The sequence below is a fragment of the Lethenteron reissneri genome, chromosome 28 (assembly GCF_015708825.2).
Source record: "Lethenteron reissneri isolate LAM-NWPU_2019-01 chromosome 28, ASM1570882v1, whole genome shotgun sequence".
In the NCBI taxonomy this organism is placed as follows: domain Eukaryota; kingdom Metazoa; phylum Chordata; class Hyperoartia; order Petromyzontiformes; family Petromyzontidae; genus Lethenteron; species Lethenteron reissneri.
In genome coordinates, this window is record NC_083806.1 from 3,563,128 (window position 1) to 3,585,475 (window position 22,348).

At 47.4% G+C, this 22,348-nt stretch overlaps 1 protein-coding gene across 11 annotated transcripts in view; it reads right to left on the bottom strand.

The window, feature by feature from the left end:
- Positions 1 to 8,145: 8,145 nt before the first annotated feature.
- The window catches only part of RIMBP2 (RIMS binding protein 2), a 96,811-nt gene continuing 82,608 nt past the window's right edge, over positions 8,146 to 22,348 (bottom strand). For 9 of the 11 annotated variants that reach the window (XM_061561837.1, XM_061561836.1, XM_061561835.1 and 6 more), the window contains 6 exons: positions 21,294 to 21,359; positions 18,762 to 18,865; positions 17,970 to 18,041; positions 16,623 to 16,691; positions 15,879 to 16,133; positions 8,146 to 12,414 (listed from right to left, as the gene is read on the bottom strand). In XM_061561837.1, coding sequence (XP_061417821.1) covers positions 12,226 to 12,414; positions 15,879 to 16,133; positions 16,623 to 16,691; positions 17,970 to 18,041; positions 18,762 to 18,865; positions 21,294 to 21,359 — 755 coding nt within the window. In that variant the 3' untranslated portion in view covers positions 8,146 to 12,225. Of the gene's footprint in view, positions 12,415 to 14,218; positions 14,271 to 15,878; positions 16,134 to 16,622; positions 16,692 to 17,969; positions 18,042 to 18,761; positions 18,866 to 21,293; positions 21,360 to 22,348 lie in introns of all 11 variants that reach the window. The other 2 variants (XM_061561839.1, XM_061561838.1) reach the window with 2 other exon arrangements.

Consider the following 22,348-nt stretch of genomic DNA (forward strand, 5'->3'; position numbering starts at 1 on the left):
AACAATAAAGCACTCACATGCTGTTCCCATGACCCTCAAGTCCACACTGCCAAAAGCCTACAGAACAATTAAAAAAAATCAGCTGACGCGACTCAACAAATTATCAAAGGCAAAAAAGACACCGCGTACCGAACACACCATCGTACACCCAATCCTACACAAAACGCTTTGATCTCTATTGACTAAGCGACATTAATACAATGTACAAAGGCCTACTATTTATCTTATTGGTTCTTTCGGTAAAGTCACGTAGAAGGGAAATAATAAAATAATAAAAATAAAACATAATAAAATAATTCTCACGACGTTTCGGCCACAACGCAAGCAGCCGTCCTCAGGTGTCAAGGCGTACCTTCCCCCTCCAAACTAGCTTAAATATACGCTGCCAAACATGGTGGTGCCCATTCAGACGTTCTTTCCGACAGACCTGTTCTTCACCTGAGGACGGCTGCTTGCGTTGTGGCCGAAACGTCGTGAGAACTATTTTATGTTTTATTTTTATTATTTTATTATTTCCCTTCTACATGACTTTACCGAAAGAACCAAGAAGATGAACCTCTGCTGTCACGAAAGCTTTAAATCGAAATTTAAGCCTACTATTTACTTCACTTTTCACGAGCTTGTTTCGTTGTTGTGGCCACTGTCTCATGGTTATCTGTGTTAATTGTAACGTCACTTTGTTTCCTCCTGGAGCGATGTAGGCGGTGTGAGCTTCTCGATTTGCACATCGCGACCTCGCATCGTGACATCGTCTCGTTACAGCTACGGGTGACCTTTTAACCTAACGTGGTATCTTCATTAGGCAATTCACGTTGAAAGAATTGTTACATTTTTACACGCTTTCTTTTAACTCACTCTGTTGTTGTCGTCGTTGTTGTATCCTAAAATCTTGTAACTCAATTTTAACCCACTTCCCAATGTGGTATCAACTGCAAACTTGGTATACTTACGTCATACCGATGACAATACTATATTATATCATAAAAGATATATATTTTTAAACAATATTTTTTTGGTTATGTTTCGGCTTGGGTCTAATTGTCCACGCTCAACTGACGTTGGCTGTAATTGGCCATGGTCCCTCACGTTATGGCAATTAGTGTTTAAAAAAACTTTTTTAAATATTACTTATTTTTAAACACAACAAAGCAATTTAGAAGAAAGTATTTTTTTTTACGAGAAAAATAAATTATCATCTCCAAATGTTTGGTGGAGCGGTGCCCCAATGCCCTCCTAGTGGACAAACCGTGCCTGGTCCCCGGTCAAAACACGAAAGTGATTTTGAGACTGGGATCTGTGAGGTTTAAAGTGTCGGCAATACATTCCACCCCCTCAACCCAAAGACGATGGTCTTGACAAGAGTTTCAGAGCGCTCAGTAACATGGCTGCAGTGAAGTGTTTTATAACTTTGTTTTGTGCCAGATTCACTGCCATTAATAAAATGCTCCAGTGAAATGCAGTGAAGTGTTTGATGACATACTTTAGTGCAAGATTCACTGCCATTAAATTCACACAAGATACAATTAAACTCGAGTCAATTTTATCGTAAACATTACAGCTTCCGTCCTTGGATAGGCATAACAAGCTAGTGTAATCATTATTATTTATTATTAGAATTATTTAATGTAATGATTATTTATTATGAAAATTATCTAAATCAGGCAATGGTGATCATAAATTGGACCCACGTGCACAGTAGAGGCATGGATTTTGAACCGGTAAGCTGTATTCTACATTAGCTCCAATAATATAGAACTTAAGTTGATGTCACTCGAATGTTAATCGAGTGACGGGAAACTCGGTATGTTAATCGACCGTTGAGTGAGTTAATGTTGGTCGTTAAAAAATGTGCACAATGAAGACTTTCATGTTACAGTTGATTTAAATGTCTAAAATACTTGTTCAAAATGTTTAACATTGGTGCTCAATCCCATTTAACGGAGGATTTCAGTTGCGGTGTTGTGATATGAAAGATATTGCAGGTACGAGATGTTAACCTATTTGAGACTTTTGTTTTAATGTTTTCCGTTTTTGTACGAGTGATAATTGTTTATTTTGATCGATCCAACTCGAGTCGATAGATGTAATGGAACCTAAAAGTAAAAAACCTAAGAGTACACGCATACTCTTAGGTTTTTTCGGTAAAGTCACGTAGGTAAAAAAATAATAACAATAAAATAAAATAATAATAAATGAAAATAACTCAATGTGATTTAATAGTTATTTTCATTTATTATTATTTTATTTTATTATTTTTATTTTTTCCTACGTGACTTTACCGAAAAAACCTAAGAGTATGAATCCTTGCAGTCACGAAAGCTTCAAATCTAGAACAAGTACACACACTGGGTGTGTAAGTTTAATTGTTTTTTCAAAATAATGATACTTTCAACGTGAATTGCCTAACGAAGATACCATTTTAAGTTCATTGTAGAAACCGCTGCAACAACGCAGTATGATTTGTGCGGCTGTGAAGGCGTCCTCCGAGTGAGAGATTTCCCTTCTTCATTCGTTGCGATGAACTTCGCATTTTGTCCACGCCCTTTCAGGGCGATGAGAAGGGCACCCGTGGTTGTAACGAGACGATGTCAGGACGCGAGGTCGCACTGTGCAAATAGAGCAGCTCACACCGCCCACATCGCTCTAGTAGGAAACAAAGTGATGTAACATACTCTTAGTTCTTTCGGTAAAGTCACGTAGGTAAAAAATGAAATTAAAATTAATAAAAAATAAAAACAATAAAATCACGACGTTTCGGAGGCAACACAAGCTTCCGTCTTCAGGTGAAACTGTCAGCAAAATATCTGTATCAGATATTTTGTATCAGATAATTTGCTGTGACAGTTTCACCTGAAGACGGAAGCTTGTGTTGCCTCCGAAACGTCGTGATTTTATTGTTTTTATTTTTTATAATTACATTTTTTGCCTACGTGACTTTACCGAAAGAACTAAGAGTATGAATCCTTGCAGTCACGAAAGCTTCAAATCTAGAAGTGATGTTACAGTTGCCACAGATAACAATGAGACAGTGGCCACAACAACGAAACAAGTATCTAATGAAAAGTAGACTAAGTAGGTGGGTGTACGACGACATGTGGCTGTTGTTATACAATACGCGCTGTCTTGGTTGCCTTGGATAATTTGTTGAGTCGAGTCAGCTGATTTTTTTTATTGTTCTTTCGGCTTTTGGCAGTGACAAAGGGGTTGTTGGAGTGTGGACGTGAGGGTCGTGGGAACAGCATGTGAGTGCTTTGTTGTTCTGTTTATTATCGTTTATAAATGCCTCACCATTGGTAGATAAGACAGTTTTATATCACTTTCACGGGAAGGCCAATAACGTGGCGAGGTTTTTCTTAATTTGAACGCCGTCTTTTCAGAGGTCACTCGCAAGAGCCCCGCCTGGAGTGGCGATGTCACTGGTCACGCCGAGTCGGGTCGATGTCACGGGCCGCCACTGGAAACGCCCAGAGATGAGTATACTGTGTCGCAGTCTACCTGCTCAGCCACTGGTACCCAAACGCCCCAGCATTTAAACCCTCCGAGATAGGGCAGGGGAGAGAGAAGACGGAGCTCAAAGTTGGGGCGCGTTGTTCCTGACCTCACTTGGAAGAACAATAGACTATAATACTTTAACTTTTGGGCTTTTGTTTATTGAGCCGACTGGCTGGTCATTGGAAATTACTCTTTGGTTCTTTCGGTAAAGTCACGTATAAAGATAAAATAATAAATAAAATAATAACATACGACGTTTCGATTGCAACACAAGCAATCATCATCAGGTATAAAAGAAATAGCAACAAAAATCTAACCAGAAAACTATAGACAGACATATAAGCAGACAGATATCACAGAGATACATAGAGAGAGAACACACATCGGTACACAGAGAGAGAACGTCTCTGTGACGAGGCCTTAAATAGAGAGAGGGGGGGTGGGGGCGGAGAGAGGGAGGGGTTAGAGAAAAAAAATGCTGGGAAATGTCCATCCGTACACCTGGTAAAGGTGCAGTCCAAGAATATACTTGCTCACATAACCACGAGTATAAGGGCCCTCCATTCGAGGTAGAAGGCCCCCCCCCCCCTCTCGAGGAGGTCATTTGGCTGCTCTTCTTCCACACTGGATAAGGTGGAAGCAGCCACAATTAACCTCAACACACGTGGCCTACTCTGTAGAGCAGTGGTTCTCAACCTGATCCAACATGGTTCTGATAAATAAATGTATGAATAATGAACGTCAATATTTTAACCAATTGTCCATTTTGTGAGGTATATCCTAACTAGTTCAAGTAACTAGCGAGCGAATACAAAAAAAATATTCAACGGACGCCATGCATGTGTAGTGACTCAACTCGGAGGCAGTAATACTTGGAGGCACTTCTTTTATTTAACAAGCACCATTGGGATAACACACAACACCCTACGTGGGTGGACACTATCATTAAGACCGTCTATTGTCAGCGGCACTACTTAGTTAGAACGGTTAGTAGGCTGTCTGACTAGCAGCGCCCCGGGATGGTGAAGACGGAGACGACGACGAGGAGATGGTGACGACGGTGAACTTGAGCAGCAGGACGATGGGGATCCCACTTCCAGCAACAGCCCCGAGGCCCCCCACAGGGACCCCTCTCACACTCCCAGCGTGGCCTCGCTCCGCCCCGACCACGCCCCCTTTCTGGAACCTACTAGCGAGTTCCCGGGGCTTTCCGATGGGCACCTTCTGTGACATTTCCCCGAGATGTCCCCCTCTGGTATATATCGTGGCCTGCTGACCTGAGTACTGCCGTACACCACAGTTACCATTTTCCGCCAGCAGCCAGCGCTATGTCACTACACATGTGTGACAGAATTTGTTCGCGCCCGCTGGTTACTCTAGGAATTCCGCATTGTTTACGATCAGTGAGTTTAGAAAGGTCTTTTATATAATTCTAGATTACCATATGGATTTTAATATTTTCGTAGTTATTTTATATTGGCAGATTCATACACGATTATTCACCAATGACTCTTACGTACGATATAATTTCACACATTTATAAATCACCCTCACGTACCCCCTGGGACATTGCCGCATACCCCCGGTTGAGAACTACTCCTGTTGAGGTCGCCGTTCTCCCAGCAATGGCGTGAGCAAGCAATTGTAGGGCTCCACCGTTACCTTTTCTCTAATTAAATAATACTGTAATCTGGAAACCAGGTGTAGAATAGCAATTAGCAGACCACCTTGGCAAGGACTGTGACAATGCAGGAACACACGGATGGGCTTTGATTTAAAAATATACCAACACTTTATTACAGTATCATGTAAAAAGGGTGGGTTTGGTATGTACACAGAATGTACAGCATGCACAGCCACGCGGACACCACCACCATCGCTACAGACGTCACCACAGAGAGCACACAACACACGCGCGCACTGCAGGCCACTGCCCACACCAAAACTGAAACGCGAACGAAAAGTGAAAATGGGTTCAGGCCCTTGTAGAGTTACAGTCGACGCGGGGGCTCGCATGAGTGGCCAGTTGACTCGAACTCAGGGCTAGAGCTAATGGTGGGGAGGTGAGTGTCTTCCACCCGCAAAATGATCACATTGTAACGCGGGGATTTTATTTACGTTTCTGATTTTCATAGCTGACGGAAGGGCCTCCACTCCAGTGGGCTTTAGAGGATGCATCGCGTGTGGTGGGGGTAAAGTGTGGCTACTTGCACCTCTTCAAAGACGTCTGGCCAGCATGGAAAAGCAGGCCAAACTCCAACCGCAAGAGGTGGTCACATTTTTTAAACCAAGTGTGCAGCAGTTAATGAAAAATGGGTCATGTTGCCAAGGTGGCGTCAGGGTCAGTATTACGGTCTGGTTGGCATCATCTGGTCTGGCCTAAGGTAGTTACGACTGAGGCTAGGACTGGGTTAAGTATTGTCTTTTACTTTTACGGTTGTTGAACATGGGCGCAATGGCCCACCATGCCAAGACGCCATCAACAAACAGCACGATTTGAAGGTATTGCAGATCAGAGTTAATACATTTATTGAAATGAGCAAGGTTATATGAATTTGGAAAAAAATGATGATGTGAAGGAATTAAATGTTGAGCAGTGCGTGGGAAGAAGCAGAAAGGGTTTTTCTTTTCCTGCAGTGTGGTGGTTGAATACAATAGTTGTGGTTATTGGTCGTGCTTGGTTTTGGTTGGGTGGTGTAGCTCGGGCTAGAGTCTGATTGAGTAGTTGTTTGTGTGACGGCCTAATCATCTTTGAGTTGGGCTCGGATCTAGTTGGCTCGTGTGATTTGGGTCAAAGCAGGGCTGGGGTTTTGTTTGGCTAACATGGCTATCAAGGTCTCTGTTGAGCCAACGCACTCAGGCTTTCTCCGCCTCAAAGTGGCCTTGTCACATTCGAGTCACCTTTCACTTTTGCTGTTCACGGTGCACAGAGACGTCATAACATGACCCTCGACAGCCCACGAGGCCCCAAATCCCATTGCCCTGCAGTGCCACTCTACACGAAGCCCACACCGACACCAGTCATCGACATTCCCAGCAGGACTCTTGACGGATTATACAAAACAAACTCAAAGTAAAATAGAATTATTAAAACTTAGGTGGTAAATTAATAACCAGAGAGGAAGAAAAAAAACATGTTTTTTGTGGCATTTGGCCAAAATAGATATATTGTCACGGATGGAATTGAGACGTCCTTAAATGTATCACCAATAAACTGAGTTACATGCTGAACCGATAAATACTCTTATGAATAAATAACAAGCCAACTGACAAAGGACAAACGCTGGGGAACCCATGTCCTTTTGTGTACAGAACCACAGTGTCGTCGCGTTCAATGGCCTGAGCCGACACTGCGAAATCGGAGTCAGTGACACGGGGGGCTCGCGACCCTTCCGCCCGCTATCTTTTAAGCGAGCAGAGTCAATGCACGCGGCTGGAAATTTGCCAAAGTCAGCATACAGGGCATTGACTGCAAATGCACGAGAACGCGCACGTGCCTTGGTATTATGGATTCTGCAGCTCGTAAATTACGAAAGAGTCCTTGCTGAAGCTGGCATGATCTTCGTGTTGGGGGTGAGGGTTAGAGGTAGCGTGAATGGGTTACTGAGTATTGGTGTGGTCTCGGTGATGTGTTATAGTCGTCAACATGGTCACTAGGGGTGTAAAAAGTGTCACTTACACCCACTCTGGGTGATTTGATGAATTGTGGTAAATGTAACAGCATCCAGCGTCTGCAGGGGTCACGTGGACAAATAACGCATTCGGGTCGACAAACGCCATTGCTTGAAAATGTGATGCAAAGCATGTATTATCAGCTTCATAATCAACAATGATCGATGAATCGATGCATAATTATACCCCGAATAGTTACACTGTGGTTCACACAAAAAAAGGTGAAGTTACTTTTGGAGTGAGCCCATATGCACTGGGTGGTAAAGCTTGCGTGCTGTATAGAGTTTAGGTTATCGATAAGTGAGGATCATTTCAAGAGTTACTTGGTCAGCAAACTTTTCATATTTTGATTCGCAAAAAGGGCGTTCAACACAGAAGCTAAACTTGACACCATCCCGCGTCTCAGCTCAAGCGTGACTTTACTGTGTGGCGTCTGCATGTGTCATTACCAACAAAGTCAAAACTCAGCTGCACGCACCATCTCTAACCTTCCCTTCACCTCTGTTTGCTCCACTCTCCTTCAATAACTTCATCAGCTTCCTATCTATCACCACTGTCTCTTTAAATTGCTCACCTTGGTTTTCAAAGCTTTGCATAGACTGCCCCCCCCCCCCTTTACCTGTCTTCTCTCATTTCCTGATACGTCTCATCATGTCCACTCCGCTCACAAGCTGCATATCTTCTTGTCGTCCCTCCGCCGCCCTGCGCCCAGTCTCGCTTTCGCTCGTTCTCTCTACTAATACACCGGAACAAACTCCCTCTCCACATCCGACTCTCCCCCTCGCTTCCCTCTTTTCGCTCTGCCCTCAGGTCCTATCTCTTTCCCTTCCTCTTCTGCCACCTCTACCTGCACCACCTAATGCCCCTAACACCTCCCCAGTCTCCCCTCGCTCCCTCCACCCTCGTCATTACCCCATCCCCCATGTTCCCCGAGCACTACCTCATCCCTAGTCAGTGCCCCCCCCCTACCCTCTTGTTCCCTGAACCTTGCTTTACCCCTGCCCTTCAGGGCAGTTCAACTGCTTGACCGCCACACCACCACTGCCCCTGCTCCCTCAATCTACTCTCATTTACGCTCAGGCTAGCAACCCATTTACCCTATCATTCCGTGCACTCACTTCATATCATACCATCCACCTTCACGCTACCCCTTTCTATCAGCCTCATGCGCTATCACACTCCACCCATTACTCTTTCAACCCCCTGCACCATCGCCTCCTTCCCCTGCTGCCATATCTCAGTCCTTTTCCAAACCTGATTACTAACGGCCGTACGAGCCCATCCTTCCCTTATTTTTCCATTTTGTACCAGTCGGCAAGCATTGTCAAGCTCCTCGGTGAAAGGCGCTTCATAAGTCCAGAATAGAATAGAAAATGTAAAAGTTCAAGCTTAAGCAGAGACCATTCAAATGCGCTGCCAAAGCATTTACCTGTTGAAACAGACAAATTTCAGGGATGCCCAGAGGTTCCAGGATGTCCGGGGTTGAAGGCCCAGGGTAGAATGCCATGTGGGACCCCTTTATTCATATGTGGCAAAAGAAACTGGCTCGTTGAGGGCCCTCTTTTTTGTGCGAGGCCCGGGCCAAAATGCTACATTTTCCCACCCAGCTCTGGGGAGCCCTGGAAATGATCCAAGCGCACGCGGTGACGACGCGCAACATCAGCAGCCACCCTCCAGCCCGAACTCCGAGGGCCGTCACTGAAAAACCTCCAAGCGAGAGCCCCCTTCCTATCCCCGAGTCTCGGCATTAACGGTCGGCCTCCTCCCCCGACGAGGGTCTCGAGCACAGACAAGCCGGTGGGCACGCGCAGCCAAGGGGAAGCAAGCCCCGTGCTGGACAGCAGTTGGCGTTCCTGTAAACACGAACGCAGCAAGCCCCACCTTAGTTCTCGCCATTAGCCTACGGCTGTTAGACACAAAACAGAGGTCGCAACCGGGTACCCGATACCCGTACCCTACCCGATACCCGGCTACCCGTACCCGGCCGGGTACGGGTACCCGTTTGCGACCTTGGTGCGGCCGGGTACGGGTAAGGAATCAAAACCCGTTTGCGACCTCTGACACAAAAGCAATTACCCACCATTGTATGAAGAGCCCTGGTAACGAACGAGCAATTGATGCGCTCATCTCCATCTTGCGGTTTCTAAGCCAGTGGTGGAAATTCTACATTCACATTGCAGGGGCCAGTCTCTCCAAAGGACAACCGCCGTTAACTTCCCACTTATTTTACCGACGGCAGAGGGACGATGCGCTCACTGTTTCGCAACCTTCTGACCACGAGTGAAGTGCTGTCACCACCCACGCCACCCAGCAGGTTTGATGGAGTTGTAAAAACGTCTATATTATTCGATGTTTAAACTGTTAATCCTGTGGGGGGATAGGTCGTCTCATTCACAATGTGCAGTTTGATTTGACTTGAAGAATATTTATAAGGATTAGTGAAATTCCCTTCAGCATTGCACAAAGTGCTAAATTCCTACATTTTTAACAGGATCACAAAACTGAGACATGAATTTTCAATGTCCGGAAATTATTTGGTGAGATCACTGCTGTGTTTAAACACATCCATTTAAAGTACTCTATACCACGTGGTGTGCTCTGCTCCTCGAATGTATTATTGAAAAGAATGTTGAACAAATTATATGCGACATTGGTATTGCACTTTCACACACGTACACTCTCGCACTCGACTCTTCAAGCCTCGAGGGGCAAAAGAATCCGGGAAAACCTGGTTCCCATTCCCGCGTGGTCTGGACTGTGTCGCAACCACTCGCCCCATCGCTCCACCGCCACTGTGCCTCACACGTGGCTCCCATATGCCTTCACATCAAATCTGATACTCCTTCCATAAACACATAGGGTAGCGTTACACTCCGGTGTTTGGGAAAACAACGAATAAAACAGGCCTTTTTTTAAAAATACCAACAATAATGTACAAAAGAAGCACAAGTAGAGCGACAATAACAATCGAGCATGCTATTTTCATCATATGTATAAGACTACAGCCTCCGCCTTGTGCTATGGCCATTCACTGTTAAAAGTTAAGTTTAGAAAAGAAGGTCAGAAACTCAATCCAAAGTTAGTTTTTTTTTGCATTGCCCAAAAATGTCAACACAGTAGTACGGGGGGGGGGGGGGGCACGCAAGAGTCACTGGAGTGAGGTTAGCGAGTACGTGGGCTAGTAGTGGGTGGCAGCAACATTTACAGATTTTTTTTTTTGCTATCGGTCACCAGCACGCGTTATCTGCAATGTGTAAGCGCAGGGACGTCTGAAAGGACGTTCACCCATCGGGTTAAGACCACACTGCCAGGGTCCTCTTCTATACTGATGCCATCTTTCACCAGCGGCACAAACACAGATGTGACATTGATATGAATCTGGAATTCTGCTAACACTTTTTTGTAACTAACATTAAGCACCGTAGACAGTCGTGGAACGCAGTGACGCTCAATGGGACTTTAAAAAGGAGAACTCTAGGAGGGTGCAATACCTGGGAAGGGTCAGGGGCCACCACCACGGCCTAACGCAGTGAGGATGAGCACGGTAGTGCCGCGTTTGTTACCACCACTGAACGAATCTTAGGGGTGCAACACGGAATGCACTGCAGTGTACGGTAATATCGTGGGATACAGAACGACTAATACTGCTTCAAGCACAGGACGGTCAAGGAAGGTCTGCCGAAAGTTACTGGCAAGAGGACAGAATCCGAATCCCAGGGGAAAACTGCGCACTTAAGGCTGGGCAGAGTCTGCCGACATGCTGTGTACGTACGTGTGTTTAACCCTGAGGCTTAGACTTGTAAATATGGCCATCGTTATCACTTAAAGCAGAGAACACGGAAGCAGGGCTTGACTCGGCCGTGTGTCGCGTCGGTCCACGGGGCCTTGTGGGAACACTGTAGTGGTGGTGTGGAGCGATGGCTTGTCAGAGCTGGGGCAGCGTGGGCACCACACCCCACGGCGGGGACATTCACTTCATGCACATGGTTCATATTCGTCAGGTCCGTTGCACGTGAACATTTGAAAATGTAATTTTTTTGTGCATAAAAACGATATATATTTTTTGCCACCTTCGTTGCATCTCCGCACGACAAAACAGGAATAAGTTCGAGGTCCAATGCAGCACAAATACAAACTTATCACGCGGATCCTTTCCGCCGAGAAGTCCGCGCCGTGGCTTTGTCGGCGTCAGGCGCAGAGCAGTACTCCCTCGCATCTTTAGGCACAGCTTCTCGCGCGCTAACGAACGCACACTCGCTCGCTCGCTCCCACGCACCACGCACCGCACGCACGCACGAACACATGCTTTCCCAATCCTGGCACGGACCCTATGTGTGCTGTCCCGAGTAGCTGCACGGCAGGGGGCTCACAAGTCCCTTGATGGTGATTGCTGGTCCTGTTAGGATGATTTACACGTTCCTTTGAAATTACAACTGTGTATTTGGTAAAATTAGAAGCAGGTTTTTTTTTTTTAAACAATGATTTAAAAATAAACGTCTTTAACCCTCAAGAATGCAACTTAAACGAGATTCAACAAAGCCCTACATCTTGAAGCTCTTGGGCACTGCTGTAGGGTGCTTTTTTTGCCGCCGATGAATGTCAGTGTCCACAATGTTTCGGCCATTCCCGTGCAAAATGCACCAATTTCCTTGGAATTCCCCTGTAAATATCACCAACGTCCACAAGCGCAGGTTCCTCCGTATTTGTCCAAAAACACAACGCAGCGACACTGTATGCTACAACACATGCTGGAGAATATAAAGGAATGCATCGGTGCATGGAAATTCAAATGTCCTTTTTACGTGGGCTCTCGTTTGGCATGAAGAAGTCCAAATGTGCACATCTATGCAACTGCGGCCGAACCCCCACAGAGTAGAGGAACCCCGTTTTCTTCTCCGCTTTGTGCACTTAAAGTCGTCGCTGCCACTCGTCTTCCTTCTCAACAACTATGAAGGACAATTCTTTGACCTCTCGGGGGTTATGATCATTTCGCTCTTCGGCAGTTTCTAAGTGCCAAGCTCTTTCTTCCTCGTCATCCGTCGACAAGGGCCACCACCCTCTTCACTTGCCGAGCTTCTTGAGCAGCTTCTTGCCCTTGGACAGAAGGCCACGCCGCTTCCCCGGAGAGCCGTCCCGGCTGCTCGACGGGCTGCCTGCTCCGCGTGCGCGCGTAGGTGACCCGGCTGACGAGGACCCCGGCGACGAAGAGGTCATCGCCCTCGAGGCGCCCATCCTGGCCGCCCGATCCGCCTGAGGCCAAATACCGCGAGGGAAACAAATGAATGAAAACGGAGGCAGAGAGATCGACGATTTATCCATTTCAATGTAAGTCGTTTTGTTCTTTAGTTGGTTGTGCATTATTGACTTCATTGTATCATAGACGTGTTGAATTTACGATAATTTTGGGCATGCTTGTGAGTTATTACAACGCAAGGCCTAAATTGGAATATGCACTTTGTTTAGTGCGATTCACAGGCCAAGAATTGTAATTGGAACGTGATCATTTGCTCGCGGTAAAAGTGACACATCTATCGCGTGATTGTTATAAACTGTCGGATACACAATATCCCACGGTAAACAACTGGTACTGTGTAAATATCAGGCACGGCACAGCAAAACTAAAAATGTAAATGAACAACAGAATTGGCAACTAAAGTTTGCTCAAATCCCATTTACCACATTATGTAAACTTGACTAGGCATCGTAAATCTCAATGTACTGTATAGCTGTGGTTATTTCATCAGCTTGATATGCCAGGAATTGAAAGGCAAACTCAGGGATGTTTCACCTGTGAGATGGACACCGATGCTTTTTCACTCCTGTATTATCTTGGTAAATGGAATTTTCTCCCAGGCATCGTGGGTTTAATTTTTTAAGGAGGAAAGTAATGCAATGGTAATAAAACTGCATTGGGATCAAACGTGCGTCGGTGTGATCGCAATAAAATTTAACTGCCCAGAGAACAGAAATGCAGCAAAAAACAGCTCAAGTGCTGAAAGGTCATCTTCATTTAACTCTAGCTTTGATAAGTTTGAAATATCAGCAAATTTTTTTTATTCATGCTAAGGTCTGACGAGCGAGTGATGTCATTAAACGAGCGATTGAATACCATGCTGCGCAACTGAGATTAATCAAATCGAGAAAAGAAACAACGCAATTTTCCCTGAGGACGGCTCCACTTGTAACCAAAAATAAACCCAGCAGAACTGTCTTAAGCGCCTTACCTCGCACAGCGAAGCGCAGAACTGCATCGCTTAAGTGTTTGCTGCACATCGTAATGAGGCCACTGGCGTCATGTCATGAAACAAAAGCGTAATTCCCAACTCGCAGGAAGCGGTGCATCGCCCCGTCATAGAGAACAGCCCCTGGAAGGTGACGTTATCCTCACTGGGCGGTGCACCTCACACGCTCAGCTCGAGCGACATTTGTCGTGCGGCAATCGAACCGATATTTTTTTGTCCCACTTGACTCTTTCCTCCTTAACTACAGCATCGTCTCACGCACGCCACGAGGCAGCACGCATCATTGTACATCTCGAATCTTACAGCAACCGGCCGAGCTGGATGAAGATACCTTCGTACGAGGTCAACTGACATCCGTTCCGACTTGTCGTGCAGCAGCTATAGCCAGGGCGGTGTGAAGAGGACACTCCAATCACAGCCCAGGGTCACCCCCACAAAACAAATACTGGACCGCAGGACTCGGCCGCTTACAGTACAGGAACAGTCTTAAATGAACGGCAATGAGAGCGTCGCACTCTCTCGCGATTCGCATTTTTTAATGCGGGGGCCCAGATGGCAGGAGGCGATGGTCCGGATTTCACTGTAAATCGTTGGCCCTCAATGCGAACGCAAAAGCCGCGTTTGGTTCACGTGCGCTGCCGCCGACAAGCCGCAAGCGGATCCCAGGGCTGAGGGTAAGGCACGGCACGAGTGGCGAGTTCGCGTGCCCGCTGAACTAAAAAATGAGGCAACCGACAAGCGCAACCTGGGCAGCCTGCGTTAACCTGAGCCCCGGGTTGGAAAGGTACCTTCGCCGAGTCTGGCACACTTACGTGACTCCTACTAGGTCAGTGTTAGTTAGCGTGTGAAATGCACGCTCTTCTTCTGCAGGCGGCGACGGGATGGCAGAAGAGAATAAAACAAACAAACAAAAAAACAGTTACATGGTGTGCAGCCAAACAGGACACAAGAGAACAAAAAAGGCAAAACGAACTGAAAAAAGCATGAGCAAAAACAGACGAGAGATGATGACAGTGAGACGTGATGTGGTTGGGGTTAGCAGGGCTGCCCAGGGGCTCCTGGAGTGAGTCCCGAGGCACGATGCTTCGTGGGGTCTCCTTATTCATTCGCTGACAACAACATAGGCTCGTTTTGGGGCCCTCTTTTGTGTGAGGCCTGGACCAAATTGCCCCTATCCTAACCACCTATGGGCAGTCCTGGGGGTTAGGGTTTGGTGAAGAGAGACAAATTAAAGCGGACAATGATTGGACACATGCAGCAGCACGACGCCACATCCAACAGGACCCTGGGCGTCAGTCCTAGGCAGCCCTACGAGTCTCTATCCTGACAATGAGCATTCCCCTTGAAGAGATTACAAGCATTCACTTCTCACAGTAAAAGCGTGCGTGTGCCAACGCAGGGGATTGGTGCCAGCGGCAGGAACTGCCTGACCGGGGTCACGCAACGAGGGCTGGACTGTCGGTAGATCACAATTCACAGCCCCCCAACTGCCTGAATCTAACTCCGTTTTCTGGGTTCATAACACAGCACACTAACCATTGCACCAACGCACTCCAAATACACATACATACATACGTGCATACACATGCACAGAGCCACACAGTTGGAATTGATTGTCCCGTTATAGCCTTATTAATGAGTTGAGCAACATAAAAACAAACAAAGACAAAGATCCCCCGTACAGCCTGAACAGACTGTTGGGGCAAGTGCTGTTAGCGAGCATCTATGAAGGCCGGCACGGCACACGAGGGAGTGGGTGGCCAACACCACGCCCGGCCGCCTTTGTCTCCCCAGTGGTGATGTTTACACACCACACCAGGTACTAATTTTAGGCTGAGTCGACCTAGAGGAGGTTCATGACTGGTTCAGATGATCTCCACTGGTGATGGCTGTGAGCGGGAATGGAACTCAGATCGCCAGGTTCGTCGCACAGCGCACTAACCTCTACACTACCGCTCCTCACTACATGAAGACAAACATGCACAAATACACAAATACTGTACATTATTTAATTAATCAATTAAACTCAAAGTTTACAAACATATGCATACGATATACAAGCACAGTAAAATTTTAGAAGACGCTGATTGGGCTGTCTGATCACGTTGTCATTTTAATTCGGTGTTGATTCTCCCTGCCCCGTGTGACCTTCACATGCCGCTAACTTTGCACCATGATCCTCATCGTTTGCAAGGTCACAGGGTGATCGTGCCCTTGACCTCGGTCACGACCTCACGCCAGCTACACCCAGAACTGGTCTATCGGCCTTAACAAATCCCATTCTGAACTGATCCTCTGACCTGAACCACAACTCCAAACTGGTCAGCTGACTCAAACCTTGGATGGTTCACCCCGACTCTGATCCCCATCCTGACCTGACCGTGACCTTGTCCCAGAACCACAAACCAGGTAGCTGACACGGCCGATGCTCCCAGCTCCAGGCGGAGAGTGGCTTGCGAGCTGGCACCGTACCCGTTTATCTTTGCGGTGAGTGGCGTCGCGGGGGTCACGGAGGTCGCGAAGGTCCCTGGGCTCGCGTGCCTCCCGCTCCCTGTGGGGGGGCTCCCTGTGGGGGTCCCGCGGGGGCTCCCTCGGCGGATCGCGGTGGGGGTCGCGGTGGGGGTCGCGGTGCGGGGGGTCCCTCCGCTCGCGCGGATCCCGGGAGTCGCGTGGCGGGGGCGGGTATCGCGACAGGGGCGGTGAGGTGCCTGCCTCGCTCAGTGTGACCTGCGGAATGCGCACACGCACCTACAACTCCAACGGCCGCCGTTCGCCACTACGTGATGCGGACGTCACCAAACCACTTTAGCCAGGCTAGGTGCACTTTGAGGCTGTCACGTGAAGTGTGGAATGCTGCCTTCAAAGAAGTCACGGGACAGAACCAGCTGTTATGGGCCTGCAACTGACCAGTAGGCCGATCTTGACATCGGCAAGTCCACTCGGATCCAATTCCCCAAACCATATCAACCTGTCTGTTCCTTTGGCCATGCCACACTCATTTAGCCTCCTCTACATGGCCAAATAGAAAAGGCTTGGGCAAGCAGTCACTGCACATTTACTTATTCTGTGACGTGAACAACCACCCTTATCCACAAAACCAGCCTTCATGACAGAGCAAGCCTCTATCACAACCGTGCTGCATCACCTCCACTCTCCATCACAGTACACACACACGACCCTCATCGATGTGGTGGGCATCTGTGCTCCGGGCGTTACCTCTACATCGTCTGGAACTTCCTCCAGGAAGTTTGATGGAACAAGGCCTCTCATTCCATTCAGTTCCCCCTGCGTCCACAGCACAACCGCACGGCAGAAGAATAAACACAGACACACATCTACATGTCATGCACACGCCAATGTGGAATATATTACACAAATGCATCAAGTTTACAATAAATGGTGAGAAATACTCTTAAGAGTATATATTAACAACTGTATCGGCCATTATGTCAACGAGAAAATATATTCAATGCCGAAATTGTAAATACTGTACCGCATTATGGGAGGCTATAATCCAGAGCATCAGCCGCTGTTATCGAGTATAAATAACTTACTATGAGCTGTCACGGAGGATCATGGTATCACGTGACATTACTCCATTTGATATATTAAAATGTATGAGAGTGATGTCCTAGTGATGTTACTAGAGTGCTATAATGCAGTGGATAATTAAGGTGAGTCTCTTTAAATCCTTTATATTAAGTTCGCTTGCTTGCTTAGGACAGTGCAAATCTTTCGGTCGTTTTTTAACCCACTTCCCGTGATCCAATCGAGCTGACATTTTCCACACAGACTCGTTGTGCGTGACAATTAATGTTCGTGAAAAATTTTTTCCAAAATTTTACACTTTTTAGGACAAAAATATTATATTTAATTACCAATTGCTTAATAGTGCAATGCAATCATCTGACCCATAGGTGGCAGCCATCTCAAGCCAGAGGACGAGAGGACTCTAGCCGCCACGCATATAAAGGATTTATAGTGAAAAACTTTGTTTTTACGGGTTATACTTTTTTCTCATTAACAAAGTTGCAGACCCGTGTCGGACAGCCTGAGACGCACACAACCCAGGTGTGTAACCACAAAGAGAAGAGCGACTTATTTTCTGTTCGTTCCTGCGAAGCAGAGGTGAGGAATCTTTTCTATGCCGAGCGCCAAAGAGGACTTTCAAATACCTTTGATGGGCAACCACATATCATCACACACCTCAGCCACTACTGCCACTGCAAGAGGCCACTGCAGTAACAAGTGACACGGTGCGCTCGATTTAGAAACACGGTGTGGTTGCCAGGTAGAAAATATTCCCCCCTCTAGGATGCGATTAGCACGGCTACGATGCTCGCAGCGTCGGATACGCATCGTTGGCGGGCTGCTTTGAAGCGGTCGTGCGCTGTAGGCTACCCGCCGCTGTTAGAGAGCGAGACGAGGCGAGCGATTTGCTGTCGTGCGACGGCTTTCTCATCATCGAGTCATGGTTGCAAGCGACGGGACACGCAACGAGGTTGTCGTCGTCGTGCGAGTGTGTGGCTGCGAGCGCGCGCCGCCGGGCGGACTCCGGCGTACGTAGTAGAAGCCGTCCTCGTCCATCTCCCCGTACACGAAGATGATGTCGCCCGCACAGAACGTCAGCTCCATCTGAGGCAGAGGAACGCTTCGTCAACATCTCATCCCACACACACACACAACAACCTCGTCACTCACAGCCACTTATTTATAATTACGGGCTATTGATAATAATTATCATTAGCAATGACAACATTGTAGTAACAATAATAATACAGTGGCAATCGTTATATAATACAATTTTATAGTCCGCTGAAGGGAGAAACAGGACTGGTTAAGATATCACTTGCTGCTGATTTTAGCCTTGGCCAGGAATCAAACTCAGCTGACCCCAAGGTGGACAACAGCGATGGGTGATGGCAGTGATTGTGATTACAACGACAACAGCAATGGGTGATGGCAGTGATTGTGATTATAACAGCGATGGGTGATGGCAGTGATTGTGATTCTAACAGCGATGGGTGATGGCAGTGATTGTGATTACAACAGCGATGGTGATGGCAGTGATTGTGATTACAACAGCGATGGTGATGGCAGTGATTGTGATTACAACAGCGATGGTAATGGCAGTGATTGTGATTACAACAGCGATGGGTGATGGCAGTGATTGTGATTACAACAGTGATGGGTGATGGCAGTGATTGTGATTCTAACAGCGATGGGTGATGGCAGTGATTGTGATTCTAACAGCGATGGGTGATGGCGGTGATTGTGATTACAACAGCGATGGTGACGGCAGTGATGATGGCGCCGCCGTGTGCGAGATGTGCTGCCCGGCCACCCGGCCCGCACCTCGATGTCGATGTTGGGGGAGCTCTCCCTCGGGTCGTAGTCGAAGAGCGCCACCATGCGCCGCGTGGCCACCGAGGCGAGGCGCCCTCCCGCGCGGTTCCGCTCTGCGAAGAGGGCAGCAAACCACGGGGGCAGGGGCGGATAGTGGGGGGGGGCAGCACCACACGTGTGTCTCGCTCACAGTAACATCGTCGTCATCATCTTCTCATCTATACATCGTCGTCGTCATCATCTCGTCTATGCATCATCCCTCCATCTATACATCACCATCTCATCTATAAATCGTCATCATCATGATCCCCTCGTCTAGACATCCCCTCATCCATACATCATCATCCCCCTCATCCATACATCATTATCATCATCGCCTCATCCATACATCATCATCCCCACATCCATACATCATCAGCACCCCCCTCATCTGTACACCATTATCATCCCCACATCTACACATCACCCCTTCATATTGACATCATCCTTCCAAACTTAACCACAGCTACTCATCATCTCTTGCTTATCTAAACATAATTACAGCCCAAGCAGCAACATCATCATCATCATAATAATCCCCTCATCTCCAGATCATCGTCCATCTCATCTACCCATCGTCCATTCACTCGTACATACATGATCGCAATCCCCTTTATATAATAAATCATCGCAGCTATATAAAGTCTGCCTCCTTATCTTTTCCTCGTCCATACCTTCAAATAAACATCATCGCATCTCCTCATCAAATCACTTCCCTCACTGAAGCATCATCACAATCCCCTCGTCTAAACATCCTCGAGCCTTCAGCCAATCACCAGGGGTGGGGGTGACCTATGACCCTCGTGCCAAATCGACCCGCGACTTCGTTTCACACGAGAGGCCTAATGCTTCCAAACGGCCCGTGAAACGACGTCCGTCACCGCAAGCATCTTGGCCACACTGACCGGGTACTAGCGGGGCTATCAGTTTTGACCTGGCTGCAACGGAATGTGCCTAAATTTAGTGCGCTCAGTCACTCTTGCCATTCTCGATCCACCAAAATGGATGAACGTCTCCCCATGGCCATGTTAGTCCTGGGTTGTTGTGTTTCTTTGACCATACTTCACGCTGGTCAGTGCGGGTTGGTGCACTGGGGCAGGGCAGGAATGGCTCTCACACGACTTGCCATGGCCGGGAATCGAACTCGGGTCGCCGGGTTCAGGCACTAACCACGCGCTCTACCTTCCACTGCACCCATAGTGTTCTATCGGAGTCAATATTAACGTCCAAAACTATATCGCATTTCTCCGATTTTGCACAACATGAACATTTTACACGGATACAGAAAATGCTTCCTGCTGTGGGAGTGTAATCAAACCTATTCACCGACACCAACGTTAATTCAGAAATAAAGCTACAAGCCCTCGTTCAGGGTTGACTGCTCAGCTCTGAGGACCCACTCGCTAAGCCATCTGCGTGTCGGCACGACAGCGTTGGCCATTAACGCAGCCCAAGTGCAGCAGTTGCGAGACCAACAACGGATCACAGGAAAAAGCACTGACCTGCACAAAAAGCTATACAAACTTGGAGCGTGAAAATTTCAACCCGATGGCGTTAACGCAACTGCGTTGATGCATGCATCGCGATGCACTTCCAGTAAAAAAAAATGAGTCCGGTTTCAAGAGCGACACAGACTACACCTACAGGTGGAATTCTGCGTGCGTGTGCGCGCGTCTTAAATGAACCCTGCGGGGTTTTCACAAATGTGTTAACAACTCAATCATAATGACCGCTGCCAAATGCAGGTGAGAGCTGGTCCATCGCCCGTACTCAAGACGGACCACAGAAACTCACCACGGCTAGAGGCCATGATTGGGCTGCCAACGCATACCGACCTATCGGCGTCACCAAGGCATTGAGTCAAGGATGTTTCACAGGGCAAACAGGAAGCGATGGGAATGCACGGTGAAGTCACGGTTAGGCGAGAGGAAGGTTCGCTCCGTCCAAACACAAGCGGTACAGTTCATTGTGGGCAGCTGCGGGCCTTTCCTGCAGGACGGCACGTGGGAACATGCAGATTCATCGGAGACGAGAAGTCTATGCAGACAGCCGAGAAAGCACACGTTCGCCAAACAACGTGGAACACGTTTCAATGTCGCGGATATGTTCGCGGTTGAGCTGTACGGCTCTCCGACGCTCTTTCGGGTTGTACCGCGCGCCTTGTTCGGCACGATGTCTAACGTTTCGCTCCACGTGCTGAAGATGCTCTGAGCACGTGCAACGAAACGTCGGACATCGTGATGAGAACACGTCGGAGGAACGTCACGGCTTGTGACGACGGAAAACTGGACGTAAAATAACACAAAGGTAAATTGAAACTCTGCTTCGCTGCGCATAGACTTGGGAAATGTTGTGAATATGCACGTGGAACACACCTCCCTCACGTGGAGAATGAATGAGATGATGAACACCAAAGGCCGCAGAAAGCAAGGTGGAACAATAATTCAAAAAGTAACGTAAAAAGCGAAGAATGATTAAAAGTTTAAATTTGGAAGTGCCGACCTCGTTTGGACTTTTTGGACCTCCTGCTCAGTGAGCGTGCAATTTCCCTGTAAGCTTCTCGCATGACTACAGCGCAGAGATGCACAGGCAGAGAGGGAGACAGAGACAGACAGAGCCAATCAGAGGCCATTTGCGTGCACACACACACGTGCGCACACGGACACACGCACACACACACAAAAACAAAGATCCCACATGTACTCTAGATTTGATTCTAGATTTGAAGTTTTCGTGACTGCAAAGATCCATGCTCTTTGGTTCTGTCGGTAAAGTCACGTAGGTGAAAAAAAACATAGGAATAAAAAATAAAAATAACTAAATTAAATCACGACGTTTTGGAAGCAACACAAGCTACAGTAATTTAGTTTCGTGCTGTGGTTGTCCCACCTGATGACGGAAGCTTGTGTTGCTTCCGAAACGTCGTGATTTAATTTAGTTATTTCTATTTTTAATTCTTATTTTTTCTTTTTTTCTTTTTACCTACATGACTTTACCGAAAGAACCAAAGAGTATGGATCCCACATGTAGCCAGACTGTTGGGGCAAGCACTAATAACAATGACCTATTTGGGCTGACATGGAATATAAGGAGTTAGTGTGGCCAACACCACACCCAGCCCCCCAATGCTGATGTTTATACACCGCACCAGGTACTCATTTGAAGATAAGTTGATCTAGGGGAGACACAGGATCACTTCAGATATTACTCGCCACTGATGTTAACCACGGCCAGAAATTAATCTCAGGTTGCCGGGTTTCGGGTTTCATAGCACAGTGCACAAACCACTGTGCCACCGCTCCCTACTTACACACATACACACGTGTGCACGCATGCACGCGAGAGGAGGAATACACACAGTGGCGTAGTGCGGTTAACAAGGGCCCTCGTAAAAAGAATGAAATCGGGGCCCCTGTCAAACTTCCCAACTCTTTGTAGCCCACCGCCTGTGGTTCCCCGGTGCTGCAGCACCACCGGCACACTGTGAGAGCTACGCTACTGAACGCACGCCACCGAGTGACGCAGCTGCGATGTTTTTTTTTTTGCGAAGTGATGCC